This window comes from Diceros bicornis, chromosome 35 (assembly GCF_020826845.1).
Source record: "Diceros bicornis minor isolate mBicDic1 chromosome 35, mDicBic1.mat.cur, whole genome shotgun sequence".
Classification (NCBI taxonomy): Eukaryota; Metazoa; Chordata; class Mammalia; order Perissodactyla; family Rhinocerotidae; genus Diceros; species Diceros bicornis.
The window spans coordinates 9060006-9083670 of NC_080774.1; the positions used below are offsets into that span (position 1 = coordinate 9060006).

The 23665-nt window shown below is 42.8% G+C and overlaps 1 protein-coding gene across 1 annotated transcript in view; it reads right to left on the bottom strand.

The window, feature by feature from the left end:
* The window catches only part of PPTC7 (protein phosphatase targeting COQ7), a 37424-nt gene extending 20605 nt beyond the window's left edge, over positions 1-16819 (bottom strand). Inside the window, exon 1 of the mRNA XM_058531405.1 lies at positions 16352-16819. Coding sequence (XP_058387388.1) covers positions 16352-16574 — 223 coding nt within the window. The 5' untranslated portion in view covers positions 16575-16819. The remainder of the gene's footprint in view (positions 1-16351) is intronic.
* Between the last annotated feature and the right edge of the window lie 6846 nt (positions 16820-23665).

Here is a 23665-nt window from a genome sequence, read left to right on the forward strand (position 1 = left end):
GATATTGAATTCTGTCTTGGGTATGCTGAGTTTCAGGGGCCAGCAGGGCATTTTTATGGAAATGTTCTATATGAAATCAAGAACTATGAGTCTGCAGCTGGGAACGCAATCAGGAACAGACCTTTGACAAAGACCCAGAATTGACACCATAGGGGTGGATGAGATGCTCAGGGAGAGTATAGAGAGTAATAAGTTCAAGGAGTTAAGGGGGGATCTTATTTTAGGAATGAGAATTCCAGGCCAAATAGCTCATTTGTGAATTGCATCTTACTCTAGGCATCAAATTACAATCACAGATATGATAACTGATTAAGTTTAAGGAACAGCCAACTAATCAATCCAGTTACAATCTCTTTCGAGGTGAAGAGAGGTGAAACTGAAAAGGTGGGCTCAGTAACTGGAAAGGCTTTGAATGCCAAGATAAAGAGTTTGTACTGAATACAGAAGCTATTTCCTTTAATTCACTGTAATCATCTTATGTCTCCATTAATAACAATCTGCCAGCACACGTCTGGCTTAAGTGTTTCCTTTGACCCAAAATCCAATTAAAACCATTATTAGGGCCGGCCCCGTGGCTTAGTGGTTAAGTGCGTGCGCTCCGCTACTGGCGGCCCGGGTTCGGATCCCGGGCGCGCACCGACGCACCGCTTCTCCAGCCATGCTGAGGCCGCATCCCACATACAGCAACTAGAAGGATGTGCAACTACGACATACAACTATCTACTGGGGCTTTGGGGAAAAAAAAAAGGAGGAGGAGTGGCAATAGATGTTAGCTCAGAGCTGGTCTTCCTCAGCAAAACAAAACAAAACAAAACAAAACCATTATTAGATTAAGATAATGGTTGGTTACATATCTGAAATAGCTGAGCAAAAGGCTGAGAGGAGACTATAGGGCACAAAAAATTCCTTTAGTTGTACCACTTACGTGGAACTGTCAGTTTTATCAAGTGGGAAATAATCAACTAGAAAATATTTATGATATTTATAATTTTTACATAATATTTTGTTATATAATTTTTGTTTGCTATAATATTTTAAGTTTTCCTGAAGAGAAGGGTTAGGAGAGGAGACTAATTCTGGTGTCTCCCATCATTTAAATGTATCTTTTTATAAGAAGAAAATTCTTAAAGTAACAGCCAATTTTCATTTTTCTAATAAACACATTTTTGTCTTTGCCTTAGTTATAACCATATAAAAACAAAATTTTGCTGTAAAAAGTCACTTAGTGTTTTATTAAACTCAGAATTTTACTTAATAGCTTTGTTCTAGGCCAAAAGTTCAAGGAAAAAAGGTTTGGTAGGCTAAAATTGTGGAAGCTTAAGAATCCTATCTTTCCAATTGCATACGGCCACCTAACTGTGGAGTTGCAAAAGGCTCACCTTGAGACAGACTTTGAACTAAGCCAACATCAGCCTGGGTCTCGCCAGCACTGCCCTCCACTATCAGCCACCAGCAGGTGGCTGCCATTCTTCCTAAACCCTTCCTACTAAAGCCATTTTCAGCCTGATACGCGACTGTTTACAAAGCAACATTTTCCAGGAGAAAGTGATGCCCAAATTTCATCACTAAATTTCAATTTCAATTTTAATATAAGCATCAGTGAAGAAACATTTGGCAATTGGATTTTATCCAAAAATAGGCTCTGGCAGAATTTCCAATATTAAGTAGCACCCAAAGGTGAACAGCTTTAGTCCTTGCATCTTTGGTGATCTTGACACATTTTACATTGAGCTTCATACTCGAATGAAGCAAGACAGATCTACAGGGATATTTTTTCCATCAGTGAAACATATCGCCTACCTACTAGCATGGGTACTTGATAGTGAACTGAAACTCCAGAGGAGAAATTGAGTAAGTATCTGGCTGGATCACAAGAGTTGAATAAAAAAAGTAGCAGGAGACCCTCTGTACCAGGAGGGACAAGGATATCTGGTTTTATACTCTCCGCAGCGAGTGTTCATCTAATGAGGAACTGATTAGGCAGTATTTATTGCAGTGCTACAGCCGGCTTCTTTTTAGATGCCGAGGCTCTTCTTCAAATACTATAATCTAGTGTTCTCAGAGCCAACTTTGACTAGCAGCATCACAACATGAAGCACTTATAACTAGAGAAAAATGGGACCGAAGTAAAAACTCAATTTCTATCAAATGGAACAGATCACATTTGTATCAACATTTCTGAAGCCTCAACTATTTGGGCAATAAGAACACTCCCCTGTGATTCAAGACTGTGAAATGTTGTATCTGCAAATAATTATCCCAAAGGGAACAAAAAGCAGGATTACTGAAAAAATACATTCAACAGTTGAGTTATTCAGAAAAGTACAATTTTCTTTGACTAACAGTCCTTTCAGTTCTCTAGAGGTGAAATTATATAGATTATGATGTTCTTCCTGCTTTAACAAGCAAGCGATATACTCCCTCTGCAACCACTCTGCGTTAACCACAACGAAGCCCGCGTCTTCTGGTTCTCCAGAGACCAAGTGTACGTCAAGAACTCAAGATCTCTGAGCAGAACAGCTAACTCAAAAGCTGCGGCAATGAAGCTGGAAGGATGGAAAGGAAGAAAGATTCGACCCTGTGATAAAATGTGTGAAAATGGAACCAAAAGCAAAACTCAAATTCTGCTAAAGAAATGGAACCGTCCAAGACAGTTAACAAAACTCAAATATGGACTCAAAGTAGGAATAAATGGTCAATTTTATGTTTTAGAATTCCAAACAAAATAGTTATTCCTTTTCTAGCTTAATAAACATGAAATCATTTAATAATTAATCAAATTAAAATGCAAATGCATACATACACACTCGCACACCTATTTTCCAGAATACTCTATTAACTAGAGATGGTAACTTCCAACAGTTGCTTTGTCTTAAAAAGCAGTGAAAAATGCTAAAAAGAGGATCAGGAAACAATAGTGTGAAGGCAAAGATACTCAAAGTCAACCTTTTTAAAATAAAAATGTTCTTCCTCTAACTTGAGCTCTTCTGTTTAAATACCAAATAACGTAGAATGATGCGTTTTGGCTCAACTGTGGCTTGGGGACCATGGGTATCTACAGACTTGCGTATGAATGACTGCCTTTCTGCCACACAAACTCAGAGTTGAAGGTGAAGTCACAGAAAAGGTCACTTCACTTCTTTCTGGGCCGCAACAGTATCTTCTTCAAATGCTGAATGCTCTTAGCAATGCTTACTGGACAGGAGGAAGCAACAGACAAATCATCTGGGGGTCACACTTATTGTAAATTATGAATAGCAGAGGCAGGGCCCACAGTGTGTTACAGAATTAAGGGCTTCCATTAAAGCTGAGGCTTCTATTAGTTTCTAGATATTAGGAAATGTTATACGTAGAACACCTAATAATTTAATGTTTAAATAAGAAAGTAACAGCAATTAAGGTCCAACTATCTGATGTGTGCCTACTTGCATTGGCCCTTTAGGCTAAGAGAAAATTTTTCCTTCTGTTTATAATTTTATAAGATTAGATATAGAATTCTGGTCTTAAAGGTTAACCTAACATTTATGACAATTAAACCATATATCCTTGACCTAACCCCAAAGAGGATACTATTTACCCTCTGCTTTCTTCATCTCTCCATAAAAATAAGAGCTGGCCTTTACTAAAACACCACCCTCTGGGAGAGGTCAAGAGTCACATGTAGCCCTGGCACAAATGCTCCATTTTTTAAATGAGAACATAATTCCTGTGAATAAGCTGCCAAGTGCAGAAGTGTCCCTTAATTTCTGAACACTGGCTATATTTTTTCCTACATATTGTTCAACTGAGTAATGATCTTTGAGTAACAGGACAATTTTTTCGTTTTCTTTTTCTTTTCCATACTTTCCAATTTTTCAGTAATGAGTACATGTTACCTTTATGGAAGGGATGACAAAAACTATTTATATAAATCCAGTTAGAATTCCATTTTACACTTACATTCAATATTAAAGTTATTCAACACATTTGACTGAACATTTTCTATATGCAAGACATTATGACAAAAGGGAGCTAAAGGGATCTACATATAATAAAACATTTCCTGCCCACAGCAACTTAAAATCAAGTGGTAGTGACTGTGGTAGGGGAGGAGGGCTTGAAGAGGCTTAAATGGCTATAATAAAACAAAATAAATATGCACCTTGCATAAAAACAAAAGCAAGGAAGATCAGATTACATCTAGCTGAAGGAATCAGAAAAGCATTCATGGAGAGGAGAAGAGTCTGATCTGAGCCTTGAAGGATGAACACATGAGTTGTGAGGGAGGAGGCTGAGGCGAGAGGCATTCCTGGCAGTTCCCTGGGATTCTGACTGGAAAGGATAAAGGACAGTGATAGAGGGGAAGTTAGAGCTTTCAGAGCAGAGAAACCTGACCTTCAGGTAAATGCCGACTGCACCTCTGCCAGCAACCTGTCACCAGCACTCAGCCCACACGGTGCACTGCAAGAGTTCAGGCACTCAGGAGGTCCCCAGGAGGAAAGGGCTGGCCTGAGACCACCAAAGTCCCTGTAGCCCACTGACTAGTCCAACAAGGCTTGCTGAGACCATTATTTGCTTTAATTATGGGTCTTTGCTCAACTACTAGCCTAGGAATAGCTAGTACCTAAGTAGTATTCAGACTCAGCAAAGATCACCTCAGTCAAACAAAGTTTTAAATAAATGATCACCTGTGATTTGAAAGGCAATGTATACACAGTGGGCAAGGGCACAGGCTCTGGAGTCAGATCTGGGTTCAAATTCCACCCCCAGGACTAGGCTGAGGTGTACTAAGGGTGTCCTTGGGCAGCTCTCTGAGCTTCAGTATCTTCACCCATTTATGGGAACAGTATCATGGACATCACAGGTGTGAGGAACAGGGATAACGTGTTACAGGGTGCCCGCCACAGTGCTCAGCTCATAGCCGACGCGCAATAAACGAGAGTTATGCCTCTCTTAAAAAAGACCAAATACCAGCATATAGACCAGTCTAGCCTGTAGCAATCAGAAAAAAGTCTTTGATCAGTGTTTGTAGGCTACAAAGCTCTACAAACACTGGTTTGTGGTCACAACCAAAAGACAATTCACACTCACAGATAATGTATACAAGATGGGTGGTCCATTCAGCTTTTTGGGCCACATATCCACCACCATTCAATATTCCATTAAACATTTAAAGGTAACATTTTCAAACACTAAGGAACAAACATATATTTGTCTCCAAAAAATACACAAAGATTCTACCTGCACTTCGAAAATGAATAAGCTTTCTTTTTCCAGAAGTAACTCTGAAGTAACCTTATTTAACAAATACTTCTTAAGTGCCTGCTGCCTACTATGTGCCAGGGTTCATTAGAAATTTCTCATTTTAAATGGGAAATCCTATAACAACTAGTAATACCATTTCCTGAGGTCACTAATTGCAGCACCTCTATCACGACTTTCCTGTCTCCTTTCTCCCTCTTTATACTGTGATCCCCTTCAGGGCTGAGTCTCTTTCACACTGCTAACCATGTTTTCATCCCTGGGTACTGGCCTGGTACGTAGCCCAACAGTTCTCAATTCTTACTGCACACTGAGATTACCCATGGAACCCAAGCCACACCTCCGGAGTCAGTACGCCCAGGGTGGGCCTGGGCCTTCTAGCCAAGTAAAGACACCAAACTGCACAGGTGATTCTAATGAGACTCACTGCTGGAGCACTCAGGACTCAGTAAAGGCCAGCTGGAGGCAAGCATTCTACCAGCCAGATGATTCTGCCTCTAAAATGCCTCTTGTACCAAGCAATCTCGTTTTCTGTTCCTAAACTTGATCTTTCTCTTGCATCTCCTAACCCTAGTTAATGGCCGCCCAACCCACCCACATTGTCAGGCTAGAAACCTTAAGGAAGCTTCCAGATGCAAACCCTCAAAATCAACTTCAATTTCTCTTTCCCTTTCACCCTCTTCGTCCAATTATCACTAAGCCCTATTGATTCTATGTCTGCAATGTGTCTGAAGTCCAACTACTATCCACTGCTCTAGTTAAAGTCCCTTCTAGCTCAGACTATTTCAGTAGCTTCCTAACTGGTCTTTTGCCTCTTGTTCTCCCACTACACCAAACCTATCTTTTTTTGTGTGTGTGTGAGGAAGATGAGCCCTGTGCTAACAACTGCCAATCCTCTTCTTCTTCTTTTTTTTTTTTGGTTGAGGAAGACTGGCCCCAGGCTAACATCCATGCCCATCTTCCTCCACTTTATATGGGATGGTGCCACAGCATGGCTTGCCAAGCAGTGTGTCAGTGTGTGCCCGGGATCTGAACCGGTGAACCCCGGGCCACTGCAGCGGAGCGCACACACTTAACCACTTGCGCCACCGGGCCGGCCCCCTTTTTTTTTTTTTTACAAGATTGCTATGTCCATATTACTCTTCTTGTCAAATACCTTCCACATATATACACTTATTTACTTGTGTATGTAAAAACATTCTCTAGAAGGATACACAAGAAACTGATAACCTTGCTTCCTCTTGAGAGAGAAACTCTGCAGCTCGGAGACAAGGGTGAGAGGGAGACTTTTCACTGTGCACTCTTTTGACTTTTGTACCATCTGAATGTGCTGCCTCTTCAAAAACCACCAAACCAAACCCAAAACAACAAAAGCAAAAACATTTCCTATAGCTTTCCACCAAAAAGCTAAAAACTAAACAAACAACACCCAACTCCCTAATATGGCAATCATGACCTTCAACAATTTAGTCTCAATCTGTTTTCTAACATCAGATTCTTAACTGCCCTCTCATCCCCACCTCACCAGCCCAAACTACTCTCTAGCCACGACGCAGCTGTAGTTTAGGGAATCTTCTGTGCCTCTGCTGATCCCTCAGTCTGGAGAGCCTTAACCATTCTTCTCCTCACTTGCCTTGATTTACTGAAAAACCCATCTCTCAAGGCCTGCCTCCATGCTTCCACAAGACCTAATGTGTGTGTATTCTTTAATACTGTTCCTGTGCGTATGTGAGCCTTCCCCACCAGACTGAAACTTCAGGGCTGAAGTCTGTTTTGTTCTTGGTCTTCTCCACAGCACCTGTCAGGGACTAACAGGAGACAACCAGGAAACAATTGAGTTCAGCTGACTGTACTGAAAAGTCAAAATACCAACACTCTGGTATAGAAACTTTCATCTGAGAACTCCAAAAGAGAATGAATCCATTATCTCATCCTAGAGGTGGACAAGGTGTCGTGCCCTGGGTCAGAGCTGCCTGCAAGACTCTCACAGACCGTGAGAAGAAGGCTTGATGGAAAGAGCCCTGAAAAGGAGCCTGGAGATGACGCCACTCCCAGCTTTCTTTGCCACTAACTGGCTGTTGGACACTGGCCAAATCACTTCTCCAAGCTTCAGTTTTCTCATCTGTGAAATAGGGGCAGGAAGACAAATTCTCTTGAGAGTTCCTTTTTCTAAGATCTAAGATTCCAGGATTCTAAGCCACACTGCAAGAAAAGGGAGCCTATCTTAGAAACTCTTTATAAAATAATGGTTAACAGATACAGCTATACCTTATTTCTCATATTCAATATTACATTTATTGCATAAACTAGTTTTGAAGCAAAGGCACCATTTCAGGCTTTCCAATTTATCCTTTCCCCTCATTACCGCCACATGTGTTTTCAGAGAAGTTTCAATAACGATTCAGAGAGTAAAAACACTGCCCCAGTCCATTTACTTTAGTTTTAACCACGTAACTAAAATGTTGGAGAAGTTTTTCTCCTTTAAGCCACTAACAAAAAGTTAAGACAATTATTTTTCAATTTAAATTCTTTTTTTGTGTGTGTGAGGAAGATCAGCCCTGAGCTAACATCCATGCTAATCCTCTTTTTTTCTTTTTTTTGCTGAGGAAGACCAGCTCTGAGCTAACATCTATTGCCAATCCTCCTCCTTTTTTTCCCCAAAGCCCCAGTAGATAGTTGTATGTCACAGGTGAACAGCCTTCTAGTTGCTGTATGTGGGACGTGGCCTCAGCATGGCCGGAGAAGTGGCGCGTCAGTGCGCGCCCAGGACCCGAACCCAGGCCGCCAGCAGCGGAGCGCGCACACCAACCGCTAAGCCACCGGGCCGGCCGCTCAATTTAAATTCTGATAGAAGAATAAAAGTCAGTTATAGGTTAGTATTAACTGACTTCATTGAATTCAAATGATCTGTAAATAAATTAATATGCATGTGTGGAATGTATTCCTAAAACACACTAACCTTGTTATCCAAAGACCCTTGATTGTTCAGTGAATTCAGCATACTATCAACCAGAAAAATGAGAGGATCAAAGTTGCCACTCAAGAGCCGAGAAGTGGGTTTTTAAAAACAATGCATGCATTAGACTCCCATTTAGACTTTCTTATTTCACAGAAACACTGATGACCATATTACCAATTAGTGGTCAACCTAGAGGCCATGAACAGTTTTCTAGCTCTTATGCAAATAGCTCAAATTTATTTTCTTATCCGGAACTGCTATCCAAACACTGATGTAAAAACAGAAGCACTTTTTTGTTTGCTTCATTCAGCACAGCTAACCTTTTGCATCTACCGCAAATGACAGTGCAAACTAATTCTGGTAAGTCAGGAAACTTGCTGGATGATGGCATCCTTGAAAGATCACAATGTACAGTCAGAGTAGTACAAAAAGAAAGAAATTCCCTTTCTTTTCACAATAGTCTGTTAATGAGAGAAAGAAAAATCAGTGCAAAAATGTGTTGGAACTGGCTTGAGTCAAACTAGTCCTGGGTCCCTCAATAGAAAGCACTCTTTGTAGTAAGTCACTTTTGTCGTCTCTGGCAAAGGTTTTGCAGTCATTTTGTAGTCCTTGGGATTCATACAAACAACTCAATCATTCTAGAACTATTCACCAGCTACAAACTTACCTCAAAAACAACTGTTAAAGAACCTACTAAATTTATACACTGTTAAATGTGACAGACTCAAGATCAACAATAAGCTTAGTGATGAGAGCGATTCCATAGCAATTGGAAAAGTATGAATTAGTATAACCTCTCTGGAGGGACCTATGCTAATATTTATATCAGAGGCCTAGCAAATGTTCACAGCCTTTGAGTCAGGAGCTCTTCAAGGAATTTATCCTAAGGAAATATTCAGATGGAGAGATATTCACTCTAGTGTTACTTATAACAGAAAATTGGAAATAATCTAAATAAAAATAGAGGACTGGTTAAATAAATTATGGACTGTACATGCAGTAAAATATGATGCAGTTATGCTTATCAGTACGGAAATATGCTCAATTTACATTACATAAAAATATCATTACACAGCAGAACACATATTAATCTAATTTTATTTAATAATGTATATACATGCAATTGTTATACACAAAGGCTGGAGGAAACCACACCGACTATAGCTGAGTTATGTTACAGGTGTTTTATACTGTACTTTTTTGAATATGTGTTACTTTTTGTGTGTGTGTGTGAGGAGATCAGCCCTGTGCTAACATCTGCCAATCCTCCTCTTTTTTTTTTTTTTTTTTTTTGCTGAAGAAGACTGGCCCTGGGCTAACATCCATGCCCATCTTCCTCCACTTTATATTAGACGCCGCCACAGCACGGCTTGCCAAGCAGTGCGTTGGTGCATGCCCAGGAACCGGCGAACCCCAGGCCGCCAGAGTGGAGCGCACGCACTTAACCACATGTGCCACCAGGCCAGCCCGAATATGTGTTACTTTTATAAGCACAAAACAACACCATTTATTTAAAAGCACTAGACATGCAAGCAGAAAATTTAGGTTCAAGTCCCAGCTATGATACTAGCTGTACCAACCTTACTGATGAGTCAACTTTACAGATGAGGAAACAGATGCAGATTAAGTGGAGATAAGAGCAGCTATTTCATAGTTAAAAGATTAAATAAGGTAAAACATAAAAATGCATTGCAAAATCTAAAGCACTATATAAAGCACTGGTAAGATGAATCATATTTTGTGTCAGATATTGAATAAAAGCTTAGGAGAAACAGAGTACAATACTTTTACTCTTTAAAGAAAAGCTTCTGCCTGCTTCCCAATCCACTGAAATTTCTGTTTGGGATCTTATTCAAAAGCATTTAGCATCTTCTTTAAAATTTTAAACTAAATTGAAAGAGCTGTGCCATTTGCCAACTCAAGTTTAAATGAATAATTGTGTTATCAGCCCAATGCCCTCTGCAGTGGGTTGGCTTTTGCAAAAACTCTTGATTTATGATGCAATTCTCTGAACTGTTTAATAATAGGAAACAAATGATTTTAGATCTCAGAGAGAGAGAAAACTATCAGATCAGATATTAAAAATGTTTGACAACTCTCAAACAAGATAGATCACTAAATTTTATTACTAAAGACAAAAATTAGGATCTAGGGCACCACTTCTTAAAATGAGACCAAAAGGTAACACTAATTTTGAAAGGCAAACTTGCAAGGTACACGGTTTTCAACTAACTAGAATGTCTGGTGTGAGAAGTCAAATTTCTTTAGAAAGAAAATACTGTTAATTTACTTTTCCAAAGCATTTTCCTGAAAATTCTGAACCTAAAGCTTCAGGTAAGGTCTCTCTAAAAGGCATGGGTTTGTACATAAAATGAATTTGACATTCAGCTTGAACTTGACATAAGCATTTATTCAAAGAACATGATTGTAGGTCAAATCCTCTGACCTGGTGTAGCGCCTCTTGAGTCACACACAGTACAAACTCCATTTGGACACTGTTGCAACCATTCAGGTTATGTATCGCCCTGTTTCACAAAGCAGTGCTAAAGTTCAGGAACAGCCTCCTCCCATCCAGGTCCCCCTCCTCCCAAAAAAACCCCCACCACAACCACTTGAAATCTGCATCCTGTCTTCTGCTACAATTTAAAACCTTTTTACAAAAATGTATTTTCTAAAAAGCATAAACAGGGCCGGCCCCGTGGCTTAGCGGTTAAGTGCGCGGGCTCCGCTGCTGGCGGCCCGGGTTCGGATCCCAGGCGAGCACCGACGCACCGCTTCTCCGGCCATGCTGAGGCCGCGTCCTACATACAGCAACTAGAATGGATGTGCAACTACGACATACAACTATCTACCGGGGCTTTGGGGGAAAAATAAATAAATAAAATCTTTAAAAAGCATAAACAGTGGCTTTTAAAATTTAATCACTTGCTCTACAAAAGAAGACTCATCCAGAATCCTTTAAGGAGATTATTAACAAATTGAGAGAGAAGCTGGAAGTTAGGAAAATTTAAAACTATGCTCAAGAATCTCTACATTGAAGAGGAAAAGTAGCTCTGACCGTATAACAGATGAGGAAATGACTTTAAAAATAAGGTACCTGATGAGAACCTTATGAAAGTACAATATAGATATATAGCAAAGTGAGACAAATATCAGGGAGCAGGAGTTTAACAAACAAACAGCAAAATATCTCCATCCACCAACTCTGTAATCTTATTTATTTCAGAATGACAGAACACTCAGAAAAGTGAGACAGCAACCAGTCAGTGGCTTTCTTTCTTTTTTTTTTTTTTTTGGTCAGTGGCTTCTTAAACCTGCTGTTCTATGAGTCCTTGAAGGCTCTTTTACTAAACCCACAATTCACACTTCCTTAACATTCTACAATTTTCTCTTGAGAGCACATAGATTATTACGAAATCAGGCATATTTAAAACACTGATTGATCTTAGATGTTACACATCTCATTGCTGCCATTTTAAAAACATTCACCTTGGGGCTGGCCCGGTGGCACAAGCCGTTAAGTGCGCACGCCTGGCTGCAGTGGCCCAGGGTTCGCCAGTTCAGGTCCCGGGTGCGTCGGCTTGGCAAGCCATGCTGTGGTGGCGTCCCATATAAAGTGGAGGAAGATGGGCACAGATGTTAGCCCAGGGCCAGTCTTCCTCACCAAAAAAAACAAAACAAAACCCTATATGATTGGACAATTCCATTCCTAGGTATATACCCAAGAGAATGGAAAATATATGTTCACACAAAGGCCTGTACGTGAATGTGTCACAACAGCACTATTCACAAGCGCCAAAACACAGAAACAACCTAACGTCCAGTAACAAACGAATGGATAAACAAAATGTGGTCTATCCATACAACGGAATATTATTCAGCCATAAAAAGGAATGAAGTACTGATACATACTACAATGTGGGTGAACCTTGAAAATATAATGCTAAGTGAAAAAAGCCAGACACAAAAGACCACATATTGTATGATTCCATTTATATGAAATGTCTAGAATAGGCAAATCTATAGAGTCAGAATCTACTTTCTGTTGCCAGGCATTGAGGGAGGGGAGACCGGGGAGTGACTGCTAATGTAGGGAGTTTCTTCTGGGGTGATGAATATGTTCTGGAACTAGTTAGGGGTGGTGGTTGCATAACCTTGTGAATGTACTAAATGCCACTGAATTTTTCACTTTAAAAGGTGTATGTTATGGCAGGTGAATTATATATCTCGATTTTAAAAAACTCAATCAGGGTCATGTCTGCTGTCAACAGGTAGATCAGGCTGAATTGTGACTTTCAGGAAATTATAACTGTATAATAATGAGACTGGTTTCTGGACAAGGCTTGAAATCTAGCTGAGGGAAATTCTAAAGAGGACTTCTTGAAAGGCTGAAATTAGCACACATACACACTCTCCCAAGGTGACTGCTTTGTTAAACAAAGGACAACTCACTTTTAGATATAAAGGTTTCACCAAATACATTAAAATTATCATGACTTTAATCATTTGGAAAACATCAAATTCTACTCAATCTATTCACTTTCTAAATAAAATTTAGATCTTTATATTGTTCATGTAATCCTTATACCTTAACTAATTTTAAGACTGTCATTACTCACAAAAACGCTTCAAAATCCTGGCCACAATCAAAATCAGATCCACAAGCTAGAATATGAAATTGTTTTCATTTCTTTTTAAGGTTTCAAGTTAAATCAAGCTTAAATAAACATCTCGCAGTTTTATAAGAATTACTTTACAACTCAATATTCAGAGGTCAGAATTTACTTGGCATAGGCCATGCTGCCGTTTTTTAAAGACGTGGCTTCAGTAAACTGTGGTTTAGCATGCAGAGGTTTTGTTGCATTTTAATTATGAGTCATAGAGTGAATAAAGAAGTTGTAAACACACACACACTCTTAAGAAGGAAAAATATGAGAAAGACAAACAATACCAGAAGACAGACTGGTTTTGAATTCATCTATCTTGTCAAGAAAACTTAATCAGTGGTGTCAACGGAAAGGCAACAGGACTGGGGAGCCTTGGTGCTAGTCCTGGTTCTGCCATTAACTAGCAGAGTAATCTTAGCAAAGTCATTTGACCCTCTTTAGGCCTCCATTTTCTCATCAATAAAATGAAAGAACTGGACTCCAAGATTTCTAAGTCTTAGAACTCTCAACAGTCTTTGATTCTATTGTTAAGTAGCTTAGGGCTGTGGGAGGTCCAGCAATTACACACTAGGCAGCTCTCATATTTTTGTGTACTTAGGTATCCACGCCATATAGAGTAATAAGAGAACTCAAGATTAGCCACAGAGAAAAAAGAAAAAGTGCACACAGCTCCTGCTGGTACTGGTTTACTCCTGGTGGACCTAATAAAGAGAAAAGCACCTTTGCCAATTTTCCAGGAGATAGGAGTGGTTCCTATGTCGCACCACGCCCACCATAGTTGGTTTTTCCTACAAGAAATCCAGTGGGGACTCTACAAAATGTTGTAAAACACCAAGTACTTTTAGTCACTGCATGACTAATAGGACAGTCAATTCTAAATTAAATAAATAAAACAGCTTTCTCTTTCTATCACAAAAAGAAATAAACAGCTTTCATTCCAAACAGTGAAGGAGACCTAGATGACCACACTAAGTTGCATATATACTTAGCAATAAACAGTGTCAACCCAAAGAAAATGAATTATCTATAGAACTAGAAGGTTCAAAGCACTGAGGTTCAACATAACATCATTATTCAACATGGCCTTTTAATGCAATTCAGTTTACAACTCCAACTTCCAGAGTAAAAAGCAGTATTAAAGACTTGCTGAGACTCATTACATCTTTCACAGCAAGAGACAATCAGACACCTGCCTGTGATAAAAGAGAAGTCACCATCATACGGACTGGTCTGTGGAAGCCAGAGATCAAGTGAGGCCAACCCAGAAGCTGTTTCAGGTGGCTCCTGAAAGTTAAGATGGCTTTCCCGAAGAGCTCCTCCAAAACAGGACAGTCCTAGAGAAACTGTCTCCCCTGATTTGCGCACAACACACACGGGCACATAAGCAACCATCTGTCTGGTTATGCCTGGCGACATTCCTTTCAGGAGGGGTACAGAGCTTAATCTGGTACCCAAACATGGATCTCTAGGTGGTACATGGATGGACTTCATGGCATCAGTGAAGTCCCTGAACACCTACGCAAAATTTTGTCTATGCACGTTTTTCTGGGGAGAGAGTCCTTGGGCAGTCAAAAATTCTCGGTCTGTGAACCAAGGAAAATTCAGAACCACTGGTTTAGTTAGCACCAGATATAAAACAGAAGAAATTTACTGAAGGTGCCCATGTGAATAAGATAAAAAGTAATGCCTGTTGTTTGAGGTGCAAAATAACAAAGAGTGTTGTCTTTTCAAACCAAAAAGAAACTAGGATCTGATGGTCAGAAGTCCGTGAGGGTCAGGTAGTGCACTCCCTTCATCCTCTAGTCTAGATGAGGAACACGCGCTGAGAGGCTCTTGCCTAAAACCATAGATCATAGAGCTAGTAAGTGGCAAAGCTGAGCACCAAACTATGCCAGGTTCCTGCGAGGATGGTATGTTTATACTTTTTTCAGACTAGGTTTCACCAAAATTTCCCTTATCCTTATAAATACCCCACTCCAATAAGGTAGCCTTCAAAAATTTTTAAACCAAGCTTCAGCAGAGGGATTTGACATATTAAAATAACCCCCAAATCATCAATCAAATCACAAAAGCCAGCACATGGCAGACTTATAAGGGGGCTTGTTATCCCCCATCCTGTGGCACTGTGACCGCAACTTGAAAAAGCAGCACAGGTCACAAGCTCATTGAGTGAAGCGCTTCTAAACATAAGGGAACAAGACAGCCACTGATAGCCCTTTAAAAAAGATACTGAGTCAGGGTCCACTGACTTCAGGGTAGATTTGTAGGATTTCAACCTGCAAGCTCCTCTACCTTGGAAGGAGTCTCTCTTAAAGTTAACATTAAGAGTGTTGCCTAAACAACTAAATGATTTTTTTCAATCCAGGTAATGGGGTCATTAAAAGTTAAACTGAGAAGAACCTTTCCAGCTCCATGTTCACAAACACTACACGGAGTAGAAGCAAAGATAATAGGCAGTTATTCTGAGATCAAATTAAAAAATAATTATAGTCATAAAAATTTACAGGACCAATTGTTCCAATGCCAAACTCTGCCTGAGAAGTGAAACCAAAGTGACCTTTCGCTCCGAGTTCAATGACAGCATGTCCTTCAATTTCAAAGGAAGTGATTTATTAAAAGAGATTTACCTGCAGACGATCCTATGGCGTATACATTGTCTCCAAAGATATACATTACGGTAAAGTTTCTGATTGCTTCTGAATTACATTTAGCCCTTTCCGCAAGCTCTCACCCCAGTCTCCCACCCCCTAACTGGAATAGGCCTTCGGAAGCACCTGTGGCCTGAAAAGGCTTTCACCAATTCTCAAGGCTTCCTTGGCTGCAGGCTAGAAGAGTGTTCGGCCATTCTATTTTGGGTCAAGGAGACTCTCCTCCACCCCAAGTGACCTCAAGTGGGCAAGACTGGTTTGGAAGAATGCACTGCGAGTGTTTTCACCAGGCCAACGGCCCCCGCCGCGGGACTCCGAAAAGGATGGATGGAGATCCGGTCAAAGAATGCGGCTGGGTGTCTGGGGCTCGCGTCCGACAGTCGCTCGGGATCCCGCAGCCCGGGGCCGGGAAGAGCCTGCCAAGCAGCAGGGATCCCGGGGCGCGCGGGGGGGGGGGGAGGACACGGAGCGAGGTTCGGAGCCTGCAGGTGTCGCCGGGGGAGGGGACGGGGTCATCCGGGGCTGCCACGCCAAGGGACTAGCAGTGCGGTTCTGGACTCGGACAAACGGTCACATTCTCCGGCTGGTGACCTTGAGCACGTGGCTCGACCGCTCTGCGCCTCAGTTTCCTCGCCTCTCCAATGGGGGCTGCTGGAGCGGAAAAGGCACCTCGGGGCGCTTGGCGCGGCGCCGGGCACACAGTAAGCGCTCCCTGCGAGCGAGCCGCTGCCGGCTCTCGGCCCCCCTCCCCGCCCGCGCGGACGGGGAAGCCCCGCGCGGGGAGTCCCCGGGAGGCGGATCCGGGGCTGGGGCGGGGGCCCGGGCCGGGGACTCACCGAGCACGTCCGCCGAGCGGTGCCGGGCCACGAAGCACGCGTCGTCCCCGTAGCACGCGCCCTTCTTGAGGAGGCCCTTACGAAAGTCCTTGCCGAAGCCGCAGCCGGCCGTCACCAGCCCGTAGTCGCCGCCGCCGCCGCCGCCGGCCCTGGGGTCGGTCTGCGAGAGGCCGCCGAGCACGGCGCGGGCCACCAGCCGCCCGTACGAGAGGACCGAGAACATCGCCGCCGCCGCCCCCCCGAGGAGGCGGGGGGCCCGGGGAGCAGGAGAACGCAGAGGCCCGGCGCCGGCTCTCTCCTCCGCCGCAGCCGCGCCGCCGCCGCGGCGCTCCTCAGGGCGGCGCGCAGTCGCCGCCGCCGCCCCTGCCCGCCGCGCGGGGCCTCGCACGCGCTCCGCCGCGCGCACCGGAGCCAGAGCGAGGTCAGAGCCAGCGGCTCCTCCGCTCCAGCCCGACTAGGGTCTCGGCGGCAGCCACCGCTGCCGCCGCCATCTTCCGCTCCACTAGCGTGTTCCGGGCCGCGCCGGCTGCGCCGCCCCCTCCACGGCCCCGCCCCTAGCCCCGCCCACGACTCGCGGCTCAGGCCCGAGCCCCGCCCCTCGGGCTCGCTGCCGTATGCGATCGCCGAGGTCGAGCGTGCGCAGAGGGTGTGGACGCAATGTCTCCCGGGAGTTGTAGTCTGGGCGTTGTAGTCGCTTTTTGCTTGCCTGCCTAACGTTCAGGACCCAGGAGGATTCCCCAGACGCTGGACTTCAGTTATTGAGAAGTACATGTGGATTGTTTGAGAGTTTTCTCCCCTGTTTTAATCGTATCTTTTAAAGGCTATTGTTTTAAATAACAGCACCACCCCTTTAAAGAAAAACCTGAAAGAAAACTAGGTCACATATTGTTCTGTAGCATACATATTAAGAAACTGAAGTACACAAATCTAGTGACGCCTCCAGAATTTATACACTGGAGGGATTTAGGGGCAGCAATCTGTTTGGAAAGAAGAGCCATTTTGCAAAGTATTTAGGAACATTCAAGAAAATATTATAAGTCCCTATTAGACTGCTGGGGGTGGGGGTGGGGGTGGGGAGATACTGATGGAGATGCAGGCCACTGCAGACAAGTCATACAGAAATGTTTCAGACTTGGCAGATGGTCCCGCCAAATTGGGAGTAAAAAAATCCAGACCCCGAATTTCTTTGTCTTGAATCTTAATTTTCTTGAGGGTCCACCTGGCTAAGCAGGTCTTCTCCCGACCTCTGGATTGTGTCCCGGGAGAGGTCATGCAGCGCTAAAAACTTGCAAAGATGAGGCCCTTCCTGTCTCCTTCCTCCTCTTCTCATGGAAAGGACAGCCCTTGGCAAGAAAGGCAGCTTCCCTACCTTTTTTCATAAAGCTTGCTGCTCACCCCTAACAAAGACATCAGTAGCCTTCTCCAGATTTTGACTATTATAAGCAACATTCTTCTGAAATTATTGAGGTTGAATAATAACTAAATTCAATGGGGAGTTTGTAATCTAATGGGAAGATTAGCTCACCAAATAAATGTGTGTAATATATTTGGATGTGTGTATGAATGTACGTTCAGTTACATACCATGCTTGGTGGAGCTGTACATAATCCAGCCCCTGCATACCTCTCCACCCCATTTGGTGCCATGTCCCCTGCGTTAACTGGGCTCTAGCCATGCTCACATGTGCCTCAGGGCCTTTGCTCTTGTTCTTTCTACCCACTAGAATGCAATTCCGTTATCTGAGGGTCCTGTACTCTTTGTTGCTGTATCCCCAAAACATACGGGCAAACAGTAAATACTTTAGTAAATGAAAGACTGAATGAATGAATATTTCACTAGATCCTAAGCTCCCCAAGGGCAAGAGCTTAGGATTGTATTCCTAGAATCTAATGCAGTGCCTGCCACACAGTAGGTGGGTTTGTAAATACTTGTTGAATTAAAAGAAGGAATAACTGAATACGAACCATAAATAATATAAAAAATAATGTTTGTTGAATAAAGGAATGATTGAATGAATGGGGTTCACAAATAGAAGAAAATTGAGATTTGAGGCAATTGAAACATAAATATATATCACCCAGAAGCATTAGTCCTTTTTCAGTCCACTTTTGACAGAAGTGTACTTCTTCTGGGGATTTTCATCTTATTCTTTACATGATTCTTTTTTATACCTTTCTTAATACGTCTGCCAACCATCCACTCAAAGCACAGTGTTCTGTTATCCTAATTACTGTCATCATTAAACACTTTTGTGGTTCACAATGTGCCAAGCACTCTATATGTTATGTTTCTGTCCTTAAGGGTTTTCATCAAAATTGGACTGAATAAATCACTTCACATGGGGAGTGGCAGTCTGTCAAATATGTAGACAAAAAAAAAAGTTCATTTATTGGATAAAAGATATAGCGATCCCAAGAATTCAGTCACACCTTGCTGTTTTTTATGGCCCACAAGAATTGGAGAGCACCCAGAAGAGAGGGTGGAGACTCAAGGATCTTCTGCTTGGCATTTATGTCTACGCAAGCTGTGCTAAATGTTGTTCTTTCAAGCACACACCACCACCAAATCCTAGCTGGGCTGTCAGGTAATTCTACCCCAAGGACAAACTTTTTAAAATAGCATGTCAATCCCTATTCCTTGCCTCATCAGACTCCTTCAGACTGCTCCTACCTTTCATTTTCAGGGCATATATTACCTAATTTCCGTGTCACTCACAAGAACCGGTTAGATGAGATGAGCAGGAACATAAGATGTGACTCTGAAGCTGTTAACCTCTGCTCTGATGAGACTGCTATTTTCAGAGTTAAATGATACAGGTGCTTTGAGTTTCCTGCAAATGAGTTGCTCACTGGAGCACAATGCGAACAGAATCCTTTCTCAAAGCTCCTTTGCACTTTTTGGAAAGGAGAGGAGACAAGGCCTCAGGTTCCCTTGAATCATTTATTCCAGAGCCAGCTCTGAAACGTTTCACCATCGTGGGGAACCCAGGAGAGGGTATTTTGAAAACTCCTTCCCCTCCCCCAGGAGCACAATTCACTTTTGACATTTTGCTACACTTAAAAGGCCCTAAGAGTTTTCTTCCGTAACAGAGTTACATTCCTAGCACTTCAAGGATTCCTGGGAGGTCAGTTGTCACTCTCAGAGGCCAACAAGTGGTGGAAATACCATCTGTGCTCCCAGGGCACCTGGATGGCATTAGGAAAGGCTTTGCACTGGAGTCACCCTCGCTCCTAAAAAAAGCAGGAAAAAAAAAAAAGGCATGAATTCCCTAATGAGAGTTTCTGTCAGACTGGTATACTGATCTCTTTTGATTTCTTTTTGCTAACCTATTCAAAAGGAGCACTAATTAGTTTATGGCAAGGTTTCTCAACTTTGGTACTATTGACATTTTGGGCCTGATAGTTCTTTGTCGTGGGGGGCTGTCCTCCGCATTGGAGGGAGCTTAGCAGCATCCCAGCCGCTACCCACTGGATGCCAGTAGCACACCTCACTCCCTAGTTGGGACAATTAAAAATGTCCCCAGATATTGCCAAATGTCCCCTGGGGGCAAAATCACTCCCAGTTTAGAACCACTGGGTTACACCAATGCCATACAAGTGAACAAATATTTGGCGAGCACGTGTTATGTCTGAGGCTCTGGGCTAAGGATACAAAAACATTAGTGCTTTCACGGCAGTCACAGGGTAGTAGGAGGGTTAAAACTAAGTAAATACATAAAGAAAATAAACACCATCGATTGAAATAAAGGAGGAATGTGGGGGGGAGGGCACTTCACGAAGAGATGACATTTGTGAGAGGCCTCAATGGACAGACAGAGGTCTGAGGAGGGAGTATAGCCGTTCCAAGAGGAAGAAGTGGAAACTCAATGAAGGCAGAGTGTGACTGGAGAACAGGTAGTCTAGTGTAGCTCCACCTTAGGGTCTGAATTGAGGAATAATAGAAATGGGGCTAGGAAAATAGTTTAGGAACTATTTGGCTGTAAAAAGGAATGAAATATTGATACACGCTTCAACGTTATGCTAAATTAAAGAAACCGGTCTCAAAGACCACATATTGTATGATGCTATTTATATGAAATGTCCAGAATAGGCAAACCCATAGAGACAGAAAGCAGATTAGTGGTTGCCAGAGGCTAGGGGAAGGGGGAATGAGAAGTGACTGCTAATGGGTGCGGGTGTGGGGTTTTTTGGGGGGTAATGAAAATGTTCTGGAATTAGATAATGGTGATAGTTGCACAACCTTATAAATATACTAGAAAACATTGAACTGTACACTTTAAAAGGGTGAATGTTATGGTAGTGAATTATATCTCAATTAAAAAAATAGTTTAAGACCTACTGCAGAGGACTTTATATGCTAAGCTGAGGGTCCTTAATGCTGGAGACACCAAGGGCTCACCAAATGCTTTTAATATGCCAGTAATAATGATAAAATAATAAATAATATTATAATTATAATAAAAATAAAATAATAACGATAATAAGAATAGTAATGAGAGTGAGAACGATAGATAACGTAAACTGAGCACTTACCACATGCATTCCCCACTTCATCTGCTCTGACCACCTATTTAAACACACAACCACCCAACAGAGTTGTCTGCATTTTTCTTCATAGGACCTAGGACTTATTATTTCATTTATTGTTTGTCTCCTCCCTGACTGAAATGTAAATTCCATAAAAGCAGGGGATTTTGTGTATTCTATTCACTACTTGATCTCAAGTGTCCAGAACAGTGCCTGGCCTATAAATGGGTGCTAAATATTAAGTGAATGCTGTTGATTAAGAGAAGCTGAGAGATCACATAGAACAAGCACTTATTTTACAGCTGAGGAAAGGGGGGCGAGTCACATGTTCATCCCATATGAAGTTCATGGGTGGAGCTGGGCTGAACTGGAGAGGTGTCCCGGAGACTGCTGCTGCCTGCCTGGAAAGCCCCTTTGAAGGAACTCGCCATAGGCTGTTCTTTCCATTGAACTTATCTTGCTTTGCATTGTGTGTGATGGTCATGTTTTCCCGCCTAGAATCCATCCCTGCCCCCCTTCTCTGATAATAGTATTTTGATTTTCCTTGGAGGAATAATTCCTCACCCTATTGGTTCATGCAGTTTGGGTAGAACTGGCTCATAGGTGGACATGTGACCCCAGTCTGGCCAATCAGAGCATTGCATTCTCTTATTCACAGTGATTGGTCCAGAGAGAAGGAGCATGACTCAAGCTAGGCCAATGAAACTCCATTGCAGGATTTTGTTGAAAGTCTTAAGAAGGAGAAATTCTCACCCGAGTTTCTAAGCTGTTGGAATGCAACCTTGGAACTGCATTCCAACTGGTGGCTGTCTTTGCCACTCCTTGGGAAGAGCCAGCCTGAAAATGAAGGCAATGGGGCCGGCCCCCCTGGGGGAGTGGTTAAGTGTGGGCGCTGCGCTGCTGGCGGCCCTGGTTGGATCCTGGGCGCACACCCTCACGTCGCTTGTCAAGCCATGCTGGGGTGGCATCCCATATAAAGTAGAGGAAGATGGGCATGCATGTTAGCCCAGGGCCAGTCTTCTTCAGCAAAAAGAGGAGGATCGGCATGGATGTTAGCTCAGGACTGATCTTCCTCACAAAAAAAAAAAAGAAAAAGAGAAAAGAAAATGAAGGCAAGACAGAGAGAAGCAGAGCCTAGAGATGGTAAAGTACAGAAGCCTCATGGTATCAACCACGCCCTTGAATCCAGCTTTGCCTGAAGGAAGATCAGTCTCTGATCTCACATTAATCCCCTATTTTGCTTAAGCCAATTTGAGTTTGGCTTGCAAAGCAGTGAATCCTGACAAACCCATCATGTGATCCAGGTACCATGGCTACAATTATTGAATCAAGAATAAGTCCCCAAACCAAAGACAGCTGTTAGAAGGGAACTTACCCTACGCTTATGTACATAGACAAGAGGGAACTACCACTGTGAGTAGAACTACTGAAGGAAACTTCTGCCCTCTTCCTCTGTACCTCCTTGAGATGAGGAGTGGGTCTGGTTAGTGGGTCAGGAGAAGGTGCTGAGCACGTTGCCCAGTCTCTTGCTCTTTTTTCTTTCTTGCAGCGGCCTGACCTTTAGACACTCCTGTCTCCGCCTCCACTGTGGGGAGCCTGTCCCTCTGGAGGAGTCCTGCAGTAACCCAGCGTATGACCGGGGAAATCAACATAATCCAGAGGGGATTGTGTGCACAATGAAGCCGTGTTCTCCAATCGGCCTGATCAATAAAACTGATCCTTTGAGCTCCAGCTGCCTGATGCACGCGTCTACTTCTCAGGGGGTTTAGAATTTGGAAAGGCCGAGAAGGAGGTAATTAATTATCACCTCATAAACCCCAACGTGTTAATTTTCTCTTCAGAAAACTTGGAGAGGCAGGACTGACATTTGGGGGCTAAAATAGCACTTGGAGATCCAGTTTCTAGTGCAATCAGGGCTCTAGGCTTAAAGGTAATTATGAGTCAAGTGGGTTTTTGACCCGGGGAGTTTGTGACAGCTACAGGTGTTCAGCAAGATCTTAACTGGCAGGGGCCTGAATATAAGGACCTCTGGGGCAGGCCTTGACCTCACCTGTGTGAGCACGGCTTTGACCTCAGCAGGTGGTTGGGACAGGGATTAGGTTATTGAGGAAAAGCCTTTCTGTCCCAGGGAAGGCTTACCTTAAAGACGACAGAGCTTTAGCTTACAAACGTTTAGGCTCTGGTGGGTAGAAGATTTTTGCTTCTTGTATTACGCCTTTCAGCAAAGCTTTAGTCTGGATTTCAAACAGAAAAGGCAGCTAAATTCTAAAGGGTTAACAGAGCTCTTGTTTGTGGAGTTGTAGTGTTTTTACAGCATGAACACAGGGTGTAGGCGGATGCCACAAAGTTGCCAGCCTCAAATCTTCTTCTGTAAGTCGTTCTGAGCTTCACTCGTGGTCAGAAGCAGGACCCGTGGAGGGGATCTCTTGACTCCACTTGGCTCGTCACATGCTGGTAAGGTTCACCCTACCACTGGGCTCTCAGTTGGCTCTGATTTGTTAATTGCATAAGCCTCTATCATGGCTTACGGATTTGGGGAGCCCAGACTTTGACTTTAGCCGAAGAATGCGGATATATTTTATTAATGAAGGCAAATGAAAAGAAGAGGGTCTTTATTCTATAAGAGATATGCTTCTTTGTGTGTTGAGGTAGAGAAAGCTGATGAAAACCTAAAAGCTAAGAAGGCAGTTAATGAAGCTTATGCCTACAAGACTTCGTCTCTGGGAAACAGGTTTGCTCAGGAAATCAAGAAGGAACAAGGTTGTTTTTAAAAATATGTTGCTGTCAT